The sequence below is a fragment of the Lynx canadensis genome, chromosome B1 (assembly GCF_007474595.2).
Source record: "Lynx canadensis isolate LIC74 chromosome B1, mLynCan4.pri.v2, whole genome shotgun sequence".
In the NCBI taxonomy this organism is placed as follows: domain Eukaryota; kingdom Metazoa; phylum Chordata; class Mammalia; order Carnivora; family Felidae; genus Lynx; species Lynx canadensis.
In genome coordinates this window covers 142,854,403-142,878,747 of record NC_044306.2, presented here as the reverse complement: position 1 = coordinate 142,878,747, position 24,345 = coordinate 142,854,403, and the positions used below count along the sequence as shown (strand labels likewise).

General features: G+C 35.5%; 1 protein-coding gene across 4 annotated transcripts in view; it reads right to left on the bottom strand.

The window, feature by feature from the left end:
- The window catches only part of CNOT6L (CCR4-NOT transcription complex subunit 6 like), a 116,951-nt gene that overhangs the window by 8,437 nt on the left and 84,169 nt on the right, over nt 1-24,345 (bottom strand). For 3 of the 4 annotated variants that reach the window (XM_030313626.1, XM_030313624.1, XM_030313625.1), the window contains exons 8-11: nt 23,369-23,523; nt 11,060-11,211; nt 6,597-6,824; nt 4,246-4,448 (exon numbers count right to left, since the gene is read on the bottom strand). In XM_030313626.1, the coding sequence (XP_030169486.1) occupies nt 4,246-4,448; nt 6,597-6,824; nt 11,060-11,211; nt 23,369-23,523 (738 nt within the window). Of the gene's footprint in view, nt 1-835; nt 942-4,245; nt 4,449-6,596; nt 6,825-11,059; nt 11,212-23,368; nt 23,524-24,345 lie in introns of all 4 variants that reach the window. The other variant, XM_030313627.1, reaches the window with a different exon arrangement.

Genomic DNA, 24,345 nt, shown 5'->3' with positions numbered 1-24,345 from the left:
ACCAAATTAAGGAGATAGTTCTTTTGAGGAAGAGGGCTTTGCTGAACATTTACAAACCTTAACCTTGCCACAAATTAAGGTACCTACTTGAATCCAAGGATTTTCTGCCATTAACACTCCAAGTCGAATAGTTAAGAAATTATGTGAGTACAAGGTATTATCCTTTCATTTTGGCTAATGCCTAATTTTGCAGTGGCATTTTAGGAAAAAGGTTAACAAGGGTCAGGGTAGATTTACTAGCATTTATGAGACCATCCTTTCCTTCAACTATAAACTAAACAAAACACAAATGAAATATTCTGTCACTTATGTTCCATAAACCTCCCACATCGCTTTATTAGAGTGTCATTATGCACATCAGCTGCTAGACTTGCAGAATCCTTTGCAAACATAGGCCCTAAGAAAGATGTTAAACACTCCAGAAAGTCAGATGCATTTAATTGGAGGTATCACTTGCACCTATTTTCTTAGTTTGAAACATCCAGAGGAAAAGCTCTTATCAAAACCCTTATTAGCAAGATCATATCTACAAACTCACCCAAATATTTGTACATATGTATGCACATTTACACATTGTTATATCTACAAAGTAGGTTACTAAACTAATGATTTTTAATCTTTTTTTGACTCAAACTTGTTTTTAAAAAAGGCTACCATGTGGGAAAACAGTCTGTATTAGGAAAAACTATAGTAAGTCTATAAAACTATATTTGGAAAAAAAGTAAAAATGATGAAAATAATTTATGAGCTAGCATTATGCTAAGTATTGTCTTATAAAAGAGAAAATTGTATATTATAAATTTCATAATGTAACAGAGAAAGACTTCAGACTTACTACTTGACAAAATATGAAAATTGTCCTTCCTCTTTTCATTAACTGGTTCAGGCACACCCTTAGATTGATGGGGAAAGAGCAGCAGCAGTAGAAAGTCTGAATTAAGCTGTTAATTCAATGAATCTGGTGTTATGGTCTGAATGTTTCTGTTCCCCCCAAATTCACAAAAATCCTAACTCCTAACGTGATGGCAGTAAGAGGTACAAACTTTAGGGAGGTAATTAGGTCATGAAGGTGGTACTCTCATGAATGGGATTAGTTGCTCTATAAAAAGAGACCCCAGAGAGAGCTCTTTCAGCCTCTCTGTCACGTGAGGATATAAGAAAACAGCTGTCTGCAACCTGGAAGAGGGCCCTCATCTGAACCCAACCACGCCAGTACCCTGATCTTACACGTCCAGTCGAAGTCACACAGTCTGTGGTGCGTATTGTTAGCTATCACTAAGACACCTGTTCTACAAGTAATTTTCCTAACTGCTTACCCACCCTTTGGTATGTTCCAAGTAAGTTCTAGATTAAATGAATCTGAGTTCTAAATATCACTTTTCTACACTTCTAACTTCATCAAGGACCAAGAAAGTAAACAAATGCTAAGCCAAGTAAAAAATAATGATAATAACAACAATCCACTGATGGGATGACAGAATACTGTATTTGGATCTGTATGTAATACTAATTACATAACATTTTTATATTTGATATTACCTATTTTTACTGACTGCCTTTAATACTGGGATGGTATAAAATGCTTTGTATAAAATTGAAACATTCATTGTTACTTGGATAAAAGCTTCATTCTCTGTTAGGAATGCCCTTACAGTTTGTTCTCTGGTCATCCTATCCCACCCCCTCATCCCATCCATTGATCTAGCCAACCAGCCAGAATATTTATCTTCCCATACATGCCTGTCTCTCAGAGATTTATAACTGTCCTTCCATCTCATCCTATCCTACATATTCAAACATCAAACACTCTGAGTAATGTACCTTTGGTTCTTTACCTGTACGTCTTTGGACAGTGCAAATGGTTCAATAAGATTTTTTTTTTAATTTTTTTTTTTAACGTTTATTTATTTTTGAGACAGAGAGAGACAGAGCATGAATGGGGGAGGGTCAGAGAGAGAGGGAGACACAAATCTGAAACAGGCTCCAGGCTCTGAGCGGTCAGCACAGAGCCCAACAAGGGCTCGAACTCACGGACCGCGAGATCATGACCTGAGCCGAAGTTGGACGCTTAACCGACTGAGCCACCCAGGCGCCCCAATAAGATTTTTGATACAATTATTAAAAACGTAAAATCTTTTGAAGAAATATCAACAAAGGATTTTAAAACAATTCAGAAGATTAAGAAAGATGGCTTAGTTTAATAACCCAAATTTTCACTTTGTGGACAAGGAAAAAATAACTTCTATCAAAGCCTAGATGACTTAGAAATGATTTGGTCTTTTTAACCACACACTTGCCAAAACAAGCTGTAGAATTATTAAACACTTATTTTAGGGAACTTTAATTTAGGTTTTCTGGCTTGTGCTGGCAGAGATGTATCATATATCAATACAGTCAAAAAGATGACAATTAACTTATAACAAATTGTGTATCATTAAATCTAGAGGTTTCCTTTAAGCTTATGGAAGACCAGCGGTGTGCTATAGTAGGCTAGTTCCCGCTTTCTTAGTGCTTCATCTCAACTCTGAATTCAATGGTATTATTGGGGAGCTTGAAATCTACCATAGTGGGAATACTTATACCACAGAAATCCACAAACACCACAAGTTAGGGCTTCTAATTTACAGAAATCTGGTTATTAAATATCTACCAGCACATTACTGCATATGAGTGATTTTTTTTTTTTTTTCAACGTTTATTTATTTTTGGGACAGAGAGAGACAGAGCATGAACGGGGGAGGGGCAGAGAGAGAGGGAGACACAGAATCTGAAACAGGCTCCAGGCTCCGAGCTGTCAGCCCAGAGCCCGACGCGGGGCTCGAACTCACGGACCGCGAGATCGTGACCTGGCTGAAGTCGGACGCTTAACCGACTGCGCCACCCAGGCGCCCCTGCATATGAGTGATTTGAACAAAAGCAACTATCGCTAGAGATAGTATTATCTGCTCTAACATAAAAATACTAAGATTAGATTCACTTTCTTCTAAGCAATTTTTGTCTCCATGATTACAAAAGCTGACTAATACCATCAGCACACAAATTTCCTTTCTTCTTCCTACTATTTATTCCTTAGAAAGGGGCTAACAAGCACTGAAAATATAAAAAAAAAGTTATTGGAGGTGTGAAGAGCCCATTTTGAAAATTTCCTTTGGTATTTTTATTATATTCTTAAATATATTCTTAATATATTTCTTAAATATATTCTTAAATATAAATATATTATATTCTTAAATAATTCTTATACCAAACGACTTTCTAAAATCTGCATTTTTTTCAAGATAGTATAAGATTTTGGTATAGATGGCCTGAAATGCCAAAAAGTCAAACAATAAAACAGCTACAGGCAGTGATCAGATAAATTGGCAAAGGGAAAGTAAACCTGATTACAGAAAAACCACTACAATCAATCGTTTTCTAAAGAACAATTTGTCTTGTACAATGGGCCCTCTAAATTTTTTTTTCCTTATTCTTCAAAGGTATCTTTCTTTTGTTCTCCTGACTGGGAATGTAATAATTTGACTACATGGATATATATCAGACCCTAAGTACAACCCTCTGTAACCTCATCTTCCAAAGAAACTTGGAAAATTTAAAGGTAACCAAGACATCGAAGGAATGTACTAAGAAATTTTTAAGAGAATATTATATATTCATTCAAGATGAACTTAACTAATCAGGATGCTTAATATTTAGATTCTTACTGAAATTTAAGGATGGTATAGACAGGTGAAGATTAACGATATTAAAAAATATAATGTGCTTTGGGGCGCCTGAGTGGCTCAGTCGGTTAAGCATCTGACTTCAGCTCAGAGGTCATGACCTCATGGGCCATGAGTTCAAGCACATCCGGCTTTGTGCTGACAGCTCAGAGCCTGGACCCTGCTTCGGATTCTGTGTCTCCGTCTCTCTCTGCCCCTCCCCTGCTCTCAAACAAACATAAAAAAAATTTTTTTTAAACAAAGTGCTTTTAACGGTGCCTGGCACAAATTGAGCATTTCGGAAGTTTTTACTATTTATCAATATTACTTGAAATTTGAAAAAATCAGGGTTCAAAAAATTCTCAAGTCAGCAATAACAAAAAAGAAAAATAACAAACCTCCTTACATTTAGGGACAAAGTTAGCCAAGACAGAGAATATAAAAACTCCTGAATATTACACAATTAGGCATATAATAATATAGACCTTCCTTGCCCTATGTTTGTATTTGAAATAATTTCTATACCAGCTCAGAGGCAGTCACTCACTTTGAAATCAAAGGTGTAATTGGTGTAAGGCATCAAGTTATTTTCATAGGCGCTCTTCAGTTGGAAGCCATGTGTGATTCTCCCTTCTGAGCTTCCATTCTTTCCATTGCAGCTGAAGTTCATAAGACACTCATTGTACCTTAGTTCCTTGAAGTCTTTATGGTTGTCAGCTACTCCTCCATTGCTTAAATATTCCACGACACCTAGCAGAATAAAGAAGGAAGAAATACTATCATTTAGCATTTAGACGTTATGTAAGACTTTGTGACCAAAATTTTGTGGTCAGGTGGATGTACCAGGTTCAGAGTGGTTTTATTAGGTTGACCCATATGCAACTGCCTTTTTGTGACAGTTCAAAACAAAACAAAACAAGAAACAATAAAATAAACAAACACCAACAATTTCTTATGGTTAAATCAAACTGAAGGGTATTTGCCTACTTCGGAGCAAAGCATCAGGGTCACCCAGAAATATCTTCAGTTTTCTTAATGGTACTTCAAGCTAAAGATGATTCCTGGGCCCAAGGTGGCATTCACTAAGAAGGTTTTGACTCTGAAGGCTTTTAGAATATTATCCTAAACCACTACTTCTTTAGTATTTAACTGTTCCATGCAATCAACTTTCGGAGTATGTAAAATATAGCATACATAATAAAAAATCATTTATAACAAAAATAGATCTTGCATCTTCAACATTTCAATATTTATAGTTTCAGCTATGAAATATTCTTTATTTTGAGCTACAGGGAGTTCTTTCAGTCTGATACTATAAAGAACATCATATACTCCAGATATACTACTTGGTCAAAAATATTAGATGTGTCTAAAAAGCTAAAGAGAGTAGAAGCATTCAAAAATACATTGCTTCCATTTAATAAGTAAAATGAAAAATATATCACAACCCTAATGATGATGATGATCAGTGAACACGGTCAGCCATCTCTTTCTATTTGTGATCAGGAATGATAACAACATATAATGAATAAATGATGAAACACAGTATCAGTACTGTGAAGAGGTGAAAAGGAGTGATCATTTATCTAGCATTTATTACACGCCAGGCACTGCTTTATACACTTAAACCTCACAAGCAGCTTTATGTGGTGGATAAAATTATTCCCCTCTTATTTAAAAATAAAGAACTTAGTCATAGATTGCACTTCTAAGTGGTAGAACCGAATCCAACTCTGACAGTCTGGCTCCAGAATCAGCTCATCGTGCTGTGCTTTCAAATGACAGCTCACTGGCTTAACTGAGATGGGAGAAACTTATACTTGAGAGCATTTCAACTCAAAAAAACAGAACTTAGAAAAGAAGGCATGGTTAAGGTGTCAATTGGGTTAGGGGCTAAAGACAAACATTTGTAAGAGGATGATTTCAGCATTTATTTACTAAGGAAAAAAGTAGATATTTTCTAGATTTGTGACTTTTATGAATTTCCAATTGCAAGCATTTGGGTTTTTTCACATTTATTGTTGAGGGATTATCTAAACAATTTAAAATAGCTTACTGAAAATGTATAAAATTTAGAATATGCTTCAGTAATAGCAAAACAGTAATAACTGAACATTTTACATTTGAACTTGAATATCTAAAATGCAGAACTAGTTTTTTGCAAAGATCTAAAATTAGTTAGGACATAAAGTAGTTTAGTGGAGCTCAAGAAGTAATGTCAAATCCAAGGAGAATGTTGGTCAGTCTTCTGCACCTATTATCAGCATTCATATCACTTAATGAATTCACTAAAATGTGGCCAACCTTACTAAACTTAGACAGCTCCTGCTGCTGAATATTTCCTGGTTGCCTCTTCCCCATTACACTCTGTGCTCCAGGAGGCTGATTTTTACTTGCAACAACTACAAACCCCCTCCAACTCTAGCTTCTAGCTGCATTTGGTCAATGGGCAGCACTGGCAGGAGAGTAGAGTGAGGTAGGGATATATATTTCCCCTGACTCATTTTCTGTTGATGCCAGAGATTGACAGCATCAGTTATAACTTAAAGCCATTGCTCCTACTACATAACCCTCTCCTTAGAACTACATTTTCCAAGTTGTGACAGCAGTTCCCACCACTTTCCAAACCTTTAGGTGTGGTAAAGGGCCTCAAATTCCCCAAGTGGTAGAGTACTGCATCGCCCATGGTTTTGTGTCCCTTAACCCTGTACACATCTTTAGAAATAGCTTCTTTACTAAACTCTCAATTAACCCCATGCCCTATCTTCCCAGGAGTCTTATTAATACACTCTCTAATTTAGCAGAGAAATTCTCCACTCAAAAGTTGGGAGGTGGCTGGTCCTCCAAAGAGAAGTTAGAGTAAAACTGAAAGCAATGAGGAAATGATGTTATAAATACCTGAATCTGGCAATGAGTTAAGATCTGCACATAGCACCAGCGGGATGGAATTAGGATCTGCAGTTGGGCTGCCAGGCCTACTAGAGGCTTTCTCCAGAATGTTTTTAACCTCTGAGACAAACATCATGGTCTGGATAAGTTTCACATCAGAATACTCTGGGTCCCAATGCATGTGGGCATTTGCCACTATAAGCAGCTGTTTGTCTGCAGCATGAATAGGCTTCATACCTAAATTTAAACATTAGAAAAAGGAGGAGAAGATTGTTTTATGTATCAAAAGAGCAGCATCTTAAGGTTTTCTCCCTCAAATCCATAGCCTCTTCCTTATTTTTTTCCCCATTAATGTATATCTTCCCCTTTATCTCAAAATGTAGTTTTTAGAAGCTGATGTGCTAAGATTCTGGCAATCCCTACATAGGAATTACTCCTCTAGATCAGGGTAGACAAACTGCAGCCATGGGCTAAATCTGGCCCACCACCTGTTTTTATACAGCCTGTATGAGCTAAGCCTGGTTTTACATTTTTAAAAATTTCTACAAAAATTTCTTGGAAAGACTGTGACAGAGACTACATGTAGTCCAAATATTAATTATCTGGCCCTTTACAGAAAAAGTTTGCCAACTTCTGCTCTATATGCCCAAGTTAAGAATTGTATCATGATATAATCAATATTTGATTCTAGTACTTCATTTGATGAGTTCTTGCTGTAAAGAAGTACTTTAAATATCTCTGTCATTTAAAGATCACAATTACCTAATGAGGCAGCTTTTCAGTTATTTGAATGACCTAAACCTTAAATTTAAATTCTTCCCACTGTCCAGTACTCATTCACCATGCATTCCCTGAGCACATCAGTGATAGGTCATAATAAAAGGCAGTAACACCATATATATATACATAAATCATACAAATTACGTAAGGAAGGAAGTTTCCTACCAAAACAAATTCATATCACACCCAAATAAATTTTGCAAACGAGACTTAGAGAGTAATGTGCTTTCAAAATCTGGACACTTGGGTTTTTGACTTGGGTTTTTTGTTTTTTTTTTTACTATTTACTTTGGTGTTGGGCCAGTCACATAACTTTTTTGGTACTCAGGTTCATTTAGAAAGTGAGATATTCAACCAGAAAACTTTAAGGTTCTTCCCCACCACCTAAAATTTTTTAAATGTTGTCAAAGCATTAGCTTTTGAAATGGGAGACAAGATAGATAATACATTAAAAATTGTGAAAATTAAACTCAGTTAATATTCATAAACAACAGTTAATAAAGACATCCATAAAATATTTAAAACACAAAGCTCAATTTGTGTGACATGATACATTTAAATATAACTATACACATACAGTCTCTGTAGTAATGAGTAAAGAAATTAACAAGAGAGTATGAATGAGATATGGAACTTTTCACTTTATATATTTTTATACTAATGTAATATTAGTCAACATGCAAAATTAATTTTTCTATTAAAATTTCTAGGGGCGCCTGGGTGGCGCAGTCGGTTGAACGTCCGACTTCGGCCAGGTCACGATCTCGCGGTCCGTGAGTTCGAGCCCCGCGTCGGGCTCTGGGCTGATGGCTCAGAGCCTGGAGCCTGTTTCCGATGCTGTGTCTCCCTCTCTCTCTGACCCTCCCCCGTTCATGCTCTGTCTCTCTCTGTCCCAAAAATAAATAAACGTTGAAAAAAAAAAAAAAATTCTATATTACTACCCTATGATACAGCAGTTGCACTACTCAGCCATCAAAAAAGAATGAAATCTTGCCATCTGAAATGACATGGATGGAACTAGAGAGTATTATGCTAAGTGAAATAAGTCAATCAGAGAAAGACAAACACCAAATTTAAGAAACCAAAGAGATGAATACAGGCGGGGGTTGGGGGGCAAACCATAAAAAAGACTCTTAAATAAAGAGAACAACCTGAGGATTGCTAGAAGGGAGATGGGGGGATGGGTTAAATGGGTGATGGGTATTAAGGAGGGCGATTATTGTGATGAGAAGTAGGTGTTATATGTAAGTGCTGAACCATTTAATTCTATACCTGAAACTAACATTACACTGTATGTTAACTAACTGGAATTTAAATAAAAACTTGAAACTACGAAAAAAAATTCTATACAAATGTCTCTTAAATTTTTCTATTGAAAATATAAACTCTGCAGAAAAAGACCTAACTTTCTAGTCTACTATTTTGATAGTTTCCTTTCACCTTACACCAAGGTATAATTATCTTCAATGTTGAGTAATAAGTAACTGAAGTGTCTGTTATATGTGGCAGAAGGAGTCATTTTTTAAAATTTGAGAGCACCCTGGGTGGCTCAGTCAGTTGGCTCAGGTCATGATCTGGGGGGGCGGTTCGTGAGTTGCATCCCCATATCAGGCTCTGTGCTGACAGCTCAGAGCCTGGAGCCTGCTTCACGTTCTGTGTCTCCTTCCCTCCCTCTCTCTCTCTATGCCCCTCCCCTGCTTGTGCTCTCTCTCTCTCTCTCTCAAAAGTGAATTAACATTAAAAATTAAAAAAAAAAAAATTGAGGTACAATTGACATTTTGGTTTTGTTTTCTCTGCTCATTTGTTTTGTTCTTTAAATTCCATAGATAAGTGAGATTGTGCAATATTTCTTTCTCTGACTTATTCCATTTAAAATAATGCCCTCAAGGTCAACTCATCATTACAAATGGCAGATATTCTTTTTATAGCTGAATAGTATTTCACTGTGCATATATACTACCTCTTCTGTATCCATTCATCTGTTTATGGACATTTAGGTTGCTTCCATGTCATGGCTATTGTAAATAATGCTGCAATACACATGAAGGTGCATATATCTTGTCAAGTTAGTATTTTCATTTTCTTTGGATAAATATCCAGAAGTGGAATTGCTGAATCATATGGTAGTTCTGTTTTTAATTTTTGTGGAACCTCCATACTGTTTTCTATAGTAGTTGCACCAGTTTATATTCCCACCAATGGTGCACAAGGGTTCTCTTTTCTCCACATCCTCAACAAGACCTGTTATTTCTTGTCCTTTTGATAATAGACACACTAACTACTATAACTATCTCATTGTGGTTTTGATTTCCATTTCTCTCATTATTAGTGATGGTGAACATCTTTTCATATGCCTGATGGCCATCTCTGTCTTTGAAAAAATGTCTATTCAGACCCTCTGCCTATATTTTAACCTGATTGTTTTTTGTTTTTTTTGTTTTGCTACTAAGCTTTATGAGATATTTATATATTTTGGAGAGTAACCCCTTATCACATACATGATTTACAAACATAGAAACAGTCATTTTTAATGCAATTTGATCATAATATAAAAATTTGTGGCAAAAATACTCTAAGCTCCATTCTTTCCTGGAAGTTTTATAGTGTCACTTCTGGCTATAGACTAAATGTTCACTATATTAAAAATTAAAAACTATTAAAAACAAAGGGGCCATGAACACCTTCTATAACATTAAATTCCTCTCATAGGACTATGAGACATATTTCAAAATGTGAAAAGTGTCTACGGTATAATTTATAATTACTCTTCTGAAAAGTAAAAGGAGAATAAAACTCCAAAGAAACTCAATTTTCACATTACCAGACAAAGAGGTACCAAACTTTTGAAAGAATGGGACTGGAAAGGACATAAAAGTAGGTAAAAATGGAAAGGCTAAAAAAAAGAAGAAAAAAATTTTAATTCTGTATCAAAGATTGTATGATGAGGGATAAACTGAAGAACAGAGAGAAAAGGAGGTCTGATAAGCATGGCCTGAATAATACAAATCAATACCCAAAGCAAAAATCTTTTCTTCTACAGTAAGTACATGAAAAAGTTTAAAAATAAAGCCCTAATGTGGTCTTACATCTTTTCTGTGCTCTTGCCTAAAATATAATAGTTAAGTAAACAATGAAATGCTCACAGGCAGGCAGCAGAAAGGGGGAAAAAGGTTTGGATATGCAAGGATATGCAAAGTACATATTGAGTTTCTGACTTTGAAGGAAGCTATAAATAATCTAAAATGTAAAAGATAAGTACCAGGTAGATAAAAGATCCTGCTTTTACCCTGACAATGACTGAGATGTAACAAAGAAATTAGAGAAAACTTGCCAAGTGCTTAACCTTAAAGACAAAAGATTTCACACTCAAGAAGCTAAAAATATGGCGAAATAGAACCAACTCATCATAATTTCCAAATTCAGCCTAACTAAAGCATTTCCTACTTCAAATAACCTTTTGGAATTAATTGCAATATTAAAGACTTTCCTTTTTAGAAATTACCTATTAAGTAATATCTCTAGAAACATATGATGGTTTACATAATAGTGTTATTTTCCCACCCATCTCCCTTAACTTTCCTTAAAGACAAGAAAATAACTGTGCAATAAATAAAGAGTCTGTGCACTTGTTTAAGATGGGAAAGAATGGGATGGTATTTATTTTTAGTAAGAACGTTTTAAACTGCACTCACCTGTTCCAAATAGTTCTTTGTGGACCTCTAATACCACAGCGACACCAATATTATCTTTTGTCATCACTCTGTTCAGCATAGCTTCGGATCCATCTGAATTAGCCATTGCCACTTGGTTAAATTCCACTGTATGCTTCTGCACCAAAGTAAATCTAAAAGGCACAACACATTATTATTATGATATTAGATACTTGGACTATCATACTAAAAGGCATTAAATGAGGGAGCACAAGACACAGATACAATTTACTGTCTCCCTAGTCATCTTCCATCTGCAAAGGGCCATGCAATCAGCTCTGGCCTGTGAAACATAAGAAGTCAGATTAAGAACTTTCTTAGAAGTGCCGTGTAGCAAAGAAGGCATATATATATATATATCCCTTTGCCCTTTATACCTTTATCCATGTGGTGAGAAGCAGGAAGGCAAAAGCCAGCCCACTATGGACTGGGAAGTAGCTGAACCAGTTCTGGACTGCCATATCTGGACTTGTGTGAGAAAACTGCCCTTCTTCTGTTTCTTTAAGTTATTGTTAGAACTTTCTGGTATTTAAAGGTGAACACAACCGTAACTGAATCAGCAAATTAAGGAGAAAGAACAGAGTAAAATCTATGTACCCTGTTTGCAGTTTTATTCTTACCACATCAAGAGATTTGTCAAGAAAATGCAGGGTCACACCCTTATCTCAACTAAGGAGAAGCCAACTTTACTATCTCACCTTTCCCAGAAAGCTGGAGTTACATTACGTAAGGGTTCAGGGTTAACAGCTTCTATAAGGTAAAAAATGGCTCCCTCTGGGACTACAGTTTCTGCACTAATAGTATTTTCTTTCTTTACTTACAAATTAAGTATTGTAGACTTATAGTATTTAATAGAATTGAGTCTAGCACTGAAATTTAATAGCAGTATGATTTTGGGTCAAGCCATTTAAACTCTTTAAGCCTAGTTTTATCAGTTTTGTAAAATATCTTATAAATGGCCAAAACCTACTAAATATACTACTTTTTGCTAAGTATTACGTGGAGTAGACACCTCTGTCCTTTTAACAGGCCTACACCACCCCATTTTCCTCCTAGCTTTGAAACAGAAATATGCAATTATCTCTTTAAAAATATTGACTAAAGTCTTACTATGCTGCAGGACACTGTGCTAGACAAATGATACTCCACTCCCTGCTCCAATTCTGAAGGTCTCACGCATGGAGAAGAATAAAAAGTCAGATCATATTTATTTTCTAACCCAGAGTGATAGAAGGGAGCATAGTTTGCATCCTCTACTTTAAGGAGGTGATCTTTACCTAAAACATGAAGGAAGAAATAATGGAAGGCTATGAAATGATGTTAGAGAGGAAAGGGAATAATGGAAGGTTCTAAGCAAGGACATATTACTTAATTTATATGTTTTAAGATCATTCCAGATGCTTAGTAGAGAATGGATTACAGGAGCTAAAGTGGGAATTATGAGACCAAACAAAGTTTTTGAGGTTGTATAAATGACAGGTGATGGTGGCTTGGACTAAGGCAAGAGAAATAAAGAGAAGAAGGCAGATTCAAAATATGTTCTATAGGTACCATCCTCCATATCAGACTTTTTCAAACAATTTCTGGCAATATTCCCATAGATAAAACAAATTATAGTAGTATTGTGTTTGAATAAATCAATCACTGAAAACAATGAATCTGTTTTGACAAATATAAAAATTTTAAATCAGAGGGTACTGATGATTATAGTCTTGTATAAGTCTCTGTATCCAACTTATTTCTGTATTTTGTTTTGGTTGCAGAGTATTAAGAAACATCCTGATTCACGGAGACACACAGATATAAGTGGTAAATAATTGACCTTGAACTCAGAAAACCTAAGCAAGCAGGTGAAAATTTGATTCAGGTCTGCACCAAAACAAGTCTATCAAGCAGCATATGCAAAACATGTTATTAATCTGCATGGTGTTAAAATTTGATATTTGAAATATCTGGGTGAATACGTTATTTTTAAATTAAGTTTAATTATTTGTACTAAATTTTTGAAGTACCTTCTAAATATTTACAGAACTCTTAAGATTTATTTATAGGAATCCAAGGCTCTGTAGGAAAGTGTGAAAATCCTGTTTTAACAGTAATATTTTTAGTGCTGGAATACTTTACTTCTACTGAAGTCAGGTACTTGTGAGAGAGGGAGGGTATGTAACAATTAGAAATGCCCTCATCAACTAAAATTTGTTTCCCTCTATCTTTCATCCAATAAAGCTCGATCTAGATATGTTCTTTAAAAGAATATAGATTAAAACCTAGAATCTCTTCTACTTGACACTACTTTAAATATCACACCATTATGTTTTTTCTAATAAAAGAAATGGCCAACTCCTTATATGACATATGGTGTGAGATGGCTGTTCACCTGAACAACTCAATGAACTAGCGCCTTCTTCATTTGCGATTGTTATTTTTTGTTAATAAAGACAGAAACTGCACTTTGGGGAGAGCCATATTAATTATAAGCCAAATAAGAACTAATTTTGGTCTTTTCTGCTCTTAAACCAGGTCTCTTCAGTCCTGCATTTTATAGGTGCTTAAAAACAAATGGGAAAACATTACTTTATTATGTTACATATGTTTATTGTACAGATTTGGGAGCAAGAAAAAATATAAAGAAAATTCAAAGTTATCTGCAACCAAACATCCCCATTAACAAGTCAATATAATTCCCTAGACTTTTCTCCATGCATTTGCATACAAATATTTTTATATAATTAAGATAATACTCTCTAATTTTGTATTTTGGCTTATTAGTAAACATTCTATCAGGGATACTTCCCTATAAATTATTATTCAAAATCAATACATATGATTATATTATATAAGCCACTTTACAGATTCACCATAATTTATTTAACTGATTTGTGGTGGACATTTAAATTATTTCTGACTTGAGCTATTATAACCAATGCTATTGGACATTTTTGCATATAAATATTTTTCTGTACCCTCAAATGATTTTATCCCTTCCTCTTTCTTTTCCCTTAAGAATCTAAGAGTAGCAGACTTCATTTCTATTGAGTACCCTTTCTTGAATTTCTGTTCATTAGTACACCCACTCACATACTAAGGGAACTTGACTTTTTTAATTTTTATTTTAATTCCAGTTAGTTAACATACAGTGTTAAGTCTCAGGTATATGATATAGTGATTCAACAATTGCATACATCACCCAGTACTCATCACAAGTGCACTCCTTAATCCGCATCACCTATTTCACCCACCTCCCCTCTAGTAACCATCAGTTTGTTCTCTACAGTAAAGAGCCTGTTTCTTGGTTTGTCTCTTTTTCTTCCCCTTTGCTAGTTTCTTAAATTCGACATATGAGTGAAATCATATAGTATTTGTCTTTCTCGGACTTATTTTACTTAGCATTATACTCTCTAGCTCCATCCATGTCATTGCAAATGGCATGATCTTGTTCTTTTTCATGACTAATAGTCCAATGTGTGTGTGTATCTTCTTTATCCATTCATCAATCAATGGACACCTTGGGCTGCTTCCATATAGTGGCTATTGTAATGTTTGCTTATTTTTGATAGAGTGCAAGCGTGAGCGCATGAGCAGGGAAAGGGGAGGGAGAGGGAGAGAGGGAGAGAGACAGGCAGACAGACACAGAATCCAAAGCAGGCTCGAACCCACGAACTGCAAGATCATGACATGAGCTAAAGTCGGACGCTTAACCAACTGAGTCACCCAGACATCCCTATCTTAGCTATTATAAATAATGCTTCTCCAAACATAGGGGTGCATACATCTCTTTGAATCAGTGTTTTTGTATTCTTTGGTAAATACCCAGTAGTACAATTGCTGGATCATAGGGTAGTTCTATTTTTAACTTTTTGAGGAACCTCCATACTACTTCCCACATTGGATACTCCAGTATTCATTTCCACCCACAGTGCAAAAGGTTCCTTTTTCTCCACATCCTTGCCAAAACCTGTTGTTTCTTGTGTTGTTGGTTTTAACTATTCTGACAGGTGTGAGGTGATATCTGATTGTAGTTTTGATTTGTATTTCTCTGATAGGTGATAATGAGCATCATTTCATGTGCTTGTTGGCCATCTGTAGGTCTTCTTTGGAGAAATGTCTGTTCTTCTGCCATTTTTTAAATTGGATTATTTGGTTTTTTGGGTGTTGAGCTGTACAAGTTCTTTACATATTTTGAATACTAACCCTTTATCAGATATGCCATTTGCAAATATCTTCTCTCATTCCATAGGTTGCTTTTTAGTTCTACTGACTGTTTCGTTTGCTGTGCAGAAGCTTTTTATTTTGATGTAGTCCCAGGTTTGCTTTTGTTTGTTTGTTTTGCTTTTATTTCCCTTGCTTCAGGAGACCTATCTAGAAAAAAGTTGCTATGGCTGATGTCCAAGAAGTTACTATTTAAGGGCCCTTTAAAACTTCATTCTTTTTTTTCCAGAAGATTAAATATCCCTGCCATCTTTTGGTTTTCACACATCTTATGTGTATGTATTGGTCTTCTCTGAAATAATCGAAATTCTCAATAAGACAGAACCAGTAATAAAAATAATACATGCTGCCCATTACTGAGGATCAACGTTGTATCAAGACTTTTTACAGGTACTTCACACCTATTGATCCTAAACTTTGCAAAGACTTTGCAAAGGAGTGATTATGGAAACACACTGCCCAGTTTCCTCATCAATTGTCCAGGAATTGCTCCAGCTGCAAAGAGCTACTTCATCCAAGGTCAAGTACTTCTAGGAGCGGCCCTCATACAGTTATATATCAAAAGCAAAAGATAAAGGTTTGGGGATTTGGGTCCTTCCTGGGTTAACTCTCACAGGTCATTTCAGCTCCAAAGCTACAGCTGGCAGAGTCCTCTGAGGCTGTTCAGGCCTGCAACACAACTCTGTTCTCTATGCCCAATTCTATTTCTTCTCTGTTCCTTTCCACAGGGGAACACCAAACTACCTTATCTTTTAGAAAAATGAGATGGTTTATTCATCTTCAACATCCTAGAACTTCTATACTGCAACATTCATAATAGATTACCCATGCCAGTTCTGTAGTCATACTTTTGCAAGATCTTTTAGTACCAAAAGGTGTAATTATCTTGATATGGAAACCTAACTAGTTCAGTCAGTATACTGACTCTCCTGTCTTACCAATCTCCTCTTCACTTGTCTTACTTTGGTCTTTCCACTTTGAAGATAATTCTCAATAGAGATCATGAAAGCAAAACAGAAGTTGTAAACCCGGTGTTTTTTTTTCTTTTTTGTCTTGATCCTCAATTAGTGATTACACAACCTACAATGGGTAATAGCCCTTCTTTACAGTAAATGGTATTTAAAATATCCTTGTTGCCTTAACACTTTCACCAAGCCTCTGCTTTTTCTTAACCTTCTTGGCAAAGATCACAGGTTCAATCAATTTTTTTTAATTTATTTATTTTGAGGGAGGGAGAGAGAATGCATGTGTGCACACACATGCATGCATGTGGGTGGGAGAGCAGCAGAGAGAGGGGGAGAGAGAGAATCCCAAGCAGGCTTTGCACTGTCAGTGCAGAGCCAAACACAGGGCTCAAACTCACTGTGATACCGTGACCTGAGCTGAAATCAGGAATCTGACGGTTAACCAACTGAGCCACCCAGACGCCTCTCAATCAACTTCTTTTTAAAATATGCGCTTGAGGGGCGCCTGGGTGGCTCAAATGGTGGTTGAGCGTCCGGCTTCGGCTCAGGTAATGATCTCCCAGTCCGTGCGTTCGAGCCCCGCTTCAGGACCTGTGCTGACAGCTCAGAGCCTGGAGCCTGCTTCGGATTCTGTGTCTCCCTCTCTCTCTGCCCCTCCCCCCCGCTCATTCTCTGTCTCTCTCCCTCTCAAAAATGAATAAATGTTAAAAACAATTTTTTTAAATACACATTTGAGGGGCACCTGGATGGCTCAGTCGTTTGAGCATCTGATTTCAGCTCATGTCATGATGTCGCAGTTCATGAGTTCGAGCCCCACATTGGGCTCTCTGCTATCAGGGCTTCTGATTCTGTCTCCCCCTCTCTATGCCCCTCCCCCACTCTCTCTCTCTCAAAAATAAAATAAACATTAAAAAATTTTTTTAATGGGGGCACTTGGGTGGCTCAGTCGGTTAAAAGTGTCCGACTTCAGTTCAGGTCATGATCTCTTGGTTCGTGAGTTCAAACCCCAAATCGGGCTCTGTGCTGACAGCTCAGAGCCTGGAGCCTGCTTTGGATTCTGTGTCTCCCTTTCTCTCTGCCCTCCCCCCCATCTCAAAAATAAACAAACATTAAAAAATTTTTTTAAGTATTTAAATAAAGAAATAAAAATACATGCTTAGTTACTGACTTTTCTCCATTGGGGGAAAAAAAAAAAAACACATCATTTAAAAATGAATCCCACAGGATACCTGAGTGGCTCAGTCAGTTAAGTGTCCAACTTCAGCTCAGGTTGTGATCTCACAGTTCGTGAGTTTAAGCCCCACATCAGGCTCTGTGTTGACAGCTTAGAGCTTGGAACCTGCTTCAGATTTTGTCTCCCTCTCTCTCTCTCTCTGCCCCTCTCTCGCTCACTCTCTGACTCTCAAAAATAAACAAAAATTAAAAATTTTTAAAAATAAATAAAAGTGAATCCTGAACAATTATTTAGTTTATTACATGCTTCCAACCACCTCTCCAAACTTTCTTCCCAACTGGTATAATTAATTATTGTATTGCCTCACTTTCGACTTTTATAACTTCCCAGTCTTCTTGGAGTATCAACTTTTTAATGTCTTTGGTTTCAAAAAGTTCAGAAAAACAAAACCAGTTTTCCTAAACAGAGTATATATGTCCTTCTAACTAATACTCCTTTCCTTGGCACTTATAAATACTAAAGAGGACAGAGTCACGCTCAAGTTTTGTCATTTCTACTTCACCAATAGCTGAAGATCCAAAGAGATAGTTGAGAACCAAAGAAAGTTCCTTCTTCACAGTGAGAATTAAGTAAGACGTGCCTCTTGTAGCTCAAGAACTTTTTTTAGGTAACCTTCCTTAAGAACATTTCCAACACTAGTGAAGATAGCCATAGTCTCCTACAGCTTGTCTTCTTTTCATATTTTATACTACATTTATAATGCATTTATAATATAGTAAGAAATTATTCTCCATTTTCCATCCAAATTACCTTACCAATTTAATTGGTTACCTTATTTCTTAATTTCTCCCCTACACACAGCCAGTGCACTACACTCTGCTTCTACTTTTTGTCTCACAGATTTACATACAGGTGACATTTTGACATACAGAGAGGTCTTCCTCATTCCTTCTATTAAATGTTTTGAAAAAAACATACTGGTTTATAGCTGCTTTCCACTCACTAATCCAAACCATCAGGCCTTGGTAATGAGTAAAAACTTTTAAATGTGCCTCTATTTCAATTCATTTTAGTACTCCTATTCTATACCTAGTACACATATGCTATAAGCATTATTCCTGATGCTATTTTCTTTATTTTAGTCTAAGAAGTCTTCTATTTACCTTTCTGAAAGTGTTATTTTACAGAAAGTCAAATGGGCATAAGAGAGACCATATACAATAAAGACTGATATAATAAAAAAACAAAGACCCCACCTTTTCACATGATTTGAGATAGATTATTAGGATGAATGTTTCAAATACAGGAAGAACATGTCCAAAACAGCCCTTCAAACAGAACAAAGAGATAACTCAATTTCTTACTAGCCTGTGATCTAGAAGTAATTTTATAGGCTGTGATGTAATTAATTCAACGGTACAGAGAGACAGTGAATGCCAACTATGAGCAAACAAAACAATCTGTAAGACCTGAGTAATATTCCCTCCCTGAATTCATTTACAAGTCAAAAGGAACAAAAGGTACATAGTCAAAAGTATAACCACAGCAAGGTAAACTATGACCCTTTCTGGATCATATTCCAGCACTCCTAAACCTAAACCAAATGGAAGTTTTTACTGTATATTCAGTATAAGATGCTATAAAATATGTTCTTGGGTCCCTTTAAATAATCATCGGAGTGCCAGAAAATAACTTGCTAAAAAAGGTAAGCTTAGAGACCAGGATAAATAGGGAAGAAGAGTAGATTATGTACTATCCTACATAACTTTGTACAACTCTTTGAAACACTGAAACCACTTTCACATTCTTGATCATTTTAGCCATGTAAGAAATCATTCAAGTTAAGGGTGCCTGGGTGGCTCAGCCAGTTAAGTGTCCGACTTCAGCTCAGGTCATAATCTCGAAGTCTGTGAGTTTAAGACCTGCATTGGGCTCTGTGCTGACAGCTCAGAGCCTGGAGCTTTCTTCAGCTTCTGTGTCTCCCTCTCTCTCTCTGCCCTTCCCCCACTCACACTCTGCCTCTGTCTCTGTCTCTCTCTCAAAAATAAACATTTAAAAGAAAGAAAGAAAGAAAGAAATCTCTCAAGTTAGGTGAAGCAGTTATTATATTATCTCTATTGTGGCATTTGTGGAACCAAGCAGTAATTTTATGTTCCAGACTAAATTTATGAGAGAGTTAACATTATAAACTAGAAATCACAATCTGTTTTTTAAAAATCACACAGACAAATTCTAAGGCAACCACCACCTAGGACAGAGGAAATCAGTATATGAGAAACCAGTGAGATAGAATTATCATGATTGGTCATTTTGGAATGAAACTATAACCTCTGGGTGCCCTCTTCTCAAGCACAAAACTAATGTATTAACATAGGAAGGAAAAGCGAAGACTTGGCCTTACCTGGTACCTCTGAGACTGGAAGCAGGTTAGAAAGCACAGACAATACAGCAAGGACTGAGCACCATGACAACCTAGTTCTAAATCCTACTGGAAGAGACTGTCTCTTCACAGTAATGGTCACTTGTTCTAAAATGGCTGTTCTCATATTTCCCTTTCTCACTGATGTGAAACAAAGCTAAACTGTTCAGATCAGAACTGCTAACTTCGAGAACAGCAAGTAATTCATTATCTGGATCTTGTTTCATCTCCATTTTCCTGCATTTTCAATTTCTTCAAATTATGTATCTGGTTCCAAGCCCATTTCTACTAACTGTTAAGGCTAGAGGACAAAATAGGCAAAAGGAAATTTAAGTTTCTGAGTCTAAAAACTTATCTATATTAACAGTCTTTCCATACACACACAACAAAATATACACATATATGTATATATGTTTTATAAAATCCTTTGGGCTGAAGATAATATTTACTGAGATAAAGGACAAACCAAAAGCTGACTTTCGGCATTTTTATGAATCGAAATTTCTCGTTTCTGGTATCCCCATGCATCTAACTACCTGAAAAACATTCATAATGTTGACCAAAAGGTCCTGGAAATCTTGAAGTGCCTTCTGAAGCCCCAATGATTAAATTAAACTGCAATGAATATGACACAAGGACTATTTTATTGTATTACAATTCTCAGAAAATACAATTTCATCAAAATGGGTTAACAAATTTTTATTACAGTATTTTGTAAAAAACAGTAACTATAGTTTCTATTTATTGTTACCTACCTTCCACCATTTCCCATGAAGAGATAAGCTGTCATCTATGAAGGTTAAACATTATGAGATAGTCTGGTTTTAGAAGAATGATACTTTGAGAATGAGATTTGGAACTACTCTTCCTACAACTACCATTTGACTTTTAAGTTTTGTTAACTATATAAAGAAATTATCTCACCTGGCAATATACAAATATATACAAAGGAGAAAAGCCCAGAAAGGGCAAGTGGCTCATTCAAGATTATATAGCTACATAAATAGGAGAACCACCTGGCTTAAAAATTCTTTTAGCACTGTACTATCTCTCCAATCTGAAGAAAGAATAGAATAAAAGCATGGTAGTATACTTTGTGTTAAATTTCAGATAGTTTGGCATTGGATAGTTAGCTCATTTGACATCAATAGTATTTGGTACTGCTCAGAAGAGAATATAATAAGGTATTATACTCAAAGTATTCATCTGTTACTGAATCCATGTTACTTATTATTCAGACAAAAAGAGTTGAAGTAGGGAAGAAAACCAAATGCTGCACCTAAGTATTCCCTATGTGTTCATCTCTTAACTAATTTGCAGCATTTTTAATAATTCAAACATCAATTTTTAAAATACTTAACTGTTTAACATTTCCTAGATAATAGTTATAATTGTTAGTTCAAATCTTAACTACCTCTAGTAAATTATCAAGGCATTTTAGATTTTCCTCTCAAACTATGAAGGGAATAACAAAAATTATATTATCTTCCTTCCAGAAGAAACAATGGCAAATGGAAAAAGAACCTGATGTTTTATCTCAATATTATCAGTATTCTTTTTCCAATTATGGTGTCTCAAGGAAATGTGTATATGAACACAGATAACAAACATCAAATTCAAGGCAATTTTTCCAAATAAGGTAACTGTATAAGAGGTACAAGTAATACCGGAAGCTCAACAAGCAACCTAAAGATTCAGTTTAGCACCATGGTTAAAAGCTTTGATTATCAAGCCAGGCTACTCTCTGTACTTTGGTTTCCTCACCTATAAAAATGATGATATAGCTCTACTCCTAGTTCTGAGGGGTGCTTTAAAAAGTAAATAAGAGAAGGGCGCCTGGGTGGCTCAGTTAGTTAAGGCTCTGACTCTTGATTTCAGTTCAGGTCATGATCTCATGGTTCTTGAGTCTGAGCCCAGCATCGGTCTCTGAGTTGGCAACGTGGATCCTGCTTGGGATTCTCTCTCTCCATCTGTCTCCATTTCTAACCACCCCCGCCCCCCACCCAAAATAAATAAACTTAAAAAAAAATTAAATAAGAAAATAAAGTAAAAGGCCTAGCATTATTATTGAAGTAATATCTATTGTTATTCTATAATTTGTTTTAAAAAAAAAATCACCAGCCAACTAGAAGAATTTAGTATATTCTCACCTCAGTCAAATACTGCAGGCCTCTGCACTAATGATTAGCCAAAATGAGATATATTAAAAATTCACAGAAAAAAAACAAAAATTCACAGAAGACAGGAAAGTAGGTACAAATGAGAAAAAGTAGGCAAGTATCTTCAAATTCGCTTAACTCACTTAAAATAACATAATATGCTAGTAAGTATGCCTGTATCAATAAAAACATGTAACTGGCTTTGTTATAACTGGTATTAAAAGGGGGACAACACTGGAAAATAGTAACAAACATCTATATGCTTATCCTATAAGTAGATGATTCCCTATCCAATGTATCAAACCCAAATCATTAAACAAGGGATTCAACCTCTATCAGACTTTACATATTTCAGTCTTCTATTGGAGATTCCTTCAATTTTCCACTCTAAAATTAGCAGCCTTTCTGAGGCAAAAAATGTGCTTTTCTCTTTTCCTTAAGATGATAACTAAAGAATGTGCCTCTAACCATCGAGCCGCTCAGCCAGCACTCAAAAGATGACAGATTGTGGCTCTGCACCCTCAAGTAGGGAATGCAGTGTCGTACATCTAATGCATACAACTTCACAACCAGAAGCTTCTACAAGATCATTTATGTATTTTAATAAGCACATTCATAACATTCTCACCTTTTGACTTAATCAATGACATTAACAGCTCTGAAAAAACACAAATCATGTTTTGTGTGTTTGATAAGGACTGCTTTCCACTGTCCTATCTCAATCAATCCTTTAATAAGCTGTCTCCCTTCCATCCTCTCTTACCTACCTATGCAGATCTCTATTGTATATATATCTTATTTTTATTTTCTTATATGATTACCTTTCCTACTAGAGCTCTGAGTGACATTAGGAACTATGTCATGTCTATCTTTGTGCCTAATTTGACTAGCACAGCACTTGTCACAAAGCAAATATTCAGTAAACATTTAGTAAATGATTAAATACATGAAATGTTAACTGAAAAAGATGAAAAAGGTTAATAAAACTAATGATTCTGAGAAAGCCAACTGTCAAAACAAAAATCACAGAAAGAAAATCACATCACTCATTTCAAATCTTAAAAGGCACTACACTACCTTTTATTTACATGAAAACTATTTACTTCATAAAAATATATTTAGAAACATGATAACCCCATATTCAAGCATAACTCTCAAAATTTTTAGTGTAATTTGGTAATAAAAAATAAAGAATAATACAATAAAGACTCTTATTTCCAAGACACAGCCTAAGAAATGTAACAGCTTTAATTTTTACATCACTTGCTTTCTAGCTTTTTGTTCATTTTATAGGGTTAAATCAAAGACAATTTCAAATTGTGAAAATTAAAGTATATACTATTATTATTTGTTTCCTTAACTCACTTTTCTGTTTTGAAGAATATTGCACAACCGTCCACATGCTTTCTCTCCTGCTCAGACATGATTTTGGCACGTGACTTTGGAGAAAAAAACCCATCATATCCACGCTCCTTCAATGCTGGCAGAAAGAGAGTGAAGTATTGCTCTGTTTCCACTTCCTGAGGTGAAAGAAAAGTTGTCATCAACATGACAGAGGAAAACTCTAATCAAGATATAAAAATGTTTAGCATTATGAGTGAGATGTGACTAAGTTAGCATAATTCACTTAACAAATATTATCTATCTTCCCTTACAGCTAGCAGGAGCCATTTGACAATGGCAGCTTTTAAACCTGAAAACACTCGAAATGTTTGCATGATTCTCTTGTTCACACACAGCTAGTTGGTTCCAAGTCTCTTTAGTCCCAATTTAGAGTTTATTCTACTATATTTTAATTCCTCAAATCTGGCAAAACGGGGCATATTATAAATTAAGCAGGAGGGAATAGTAAATTTTATATAGAGAGGTAATTTTATCTTTCTCAACTGTGGTAGAAAGGAATGATACTTAGAAGTGAGAAGATTAAGATCTATCAACAAAAAGCTCTACTTTAAGGAATTTTAGGTAACTGAATATCAATCACCCAATTGTCTCTGCTAATCCAATATTATATAAAGCTACACAATTTTATTCTTTGACCCATAAAATATTTTTAACAAATCTTTCCAAATTAAATAATATGTGAACACAGTGATTTATCTATAATGCTTATAACATGACTTCATAACAAAAACTTACAAATAGCCTAAATGTTCAACAGCAGAACAAATGCTTACTCAATAAATTTATACTCATATAATGAATTGGTTTTGAAGAATTTTATTACCATGGAAAGTGCATTAAATACAATAGCATGATCTCAACTTTACTTTTGAAAATATATCTGTAAATAAATAGGAAAGCAAATTTAATATCTGTGTACAACAAACACTTCATAAGTT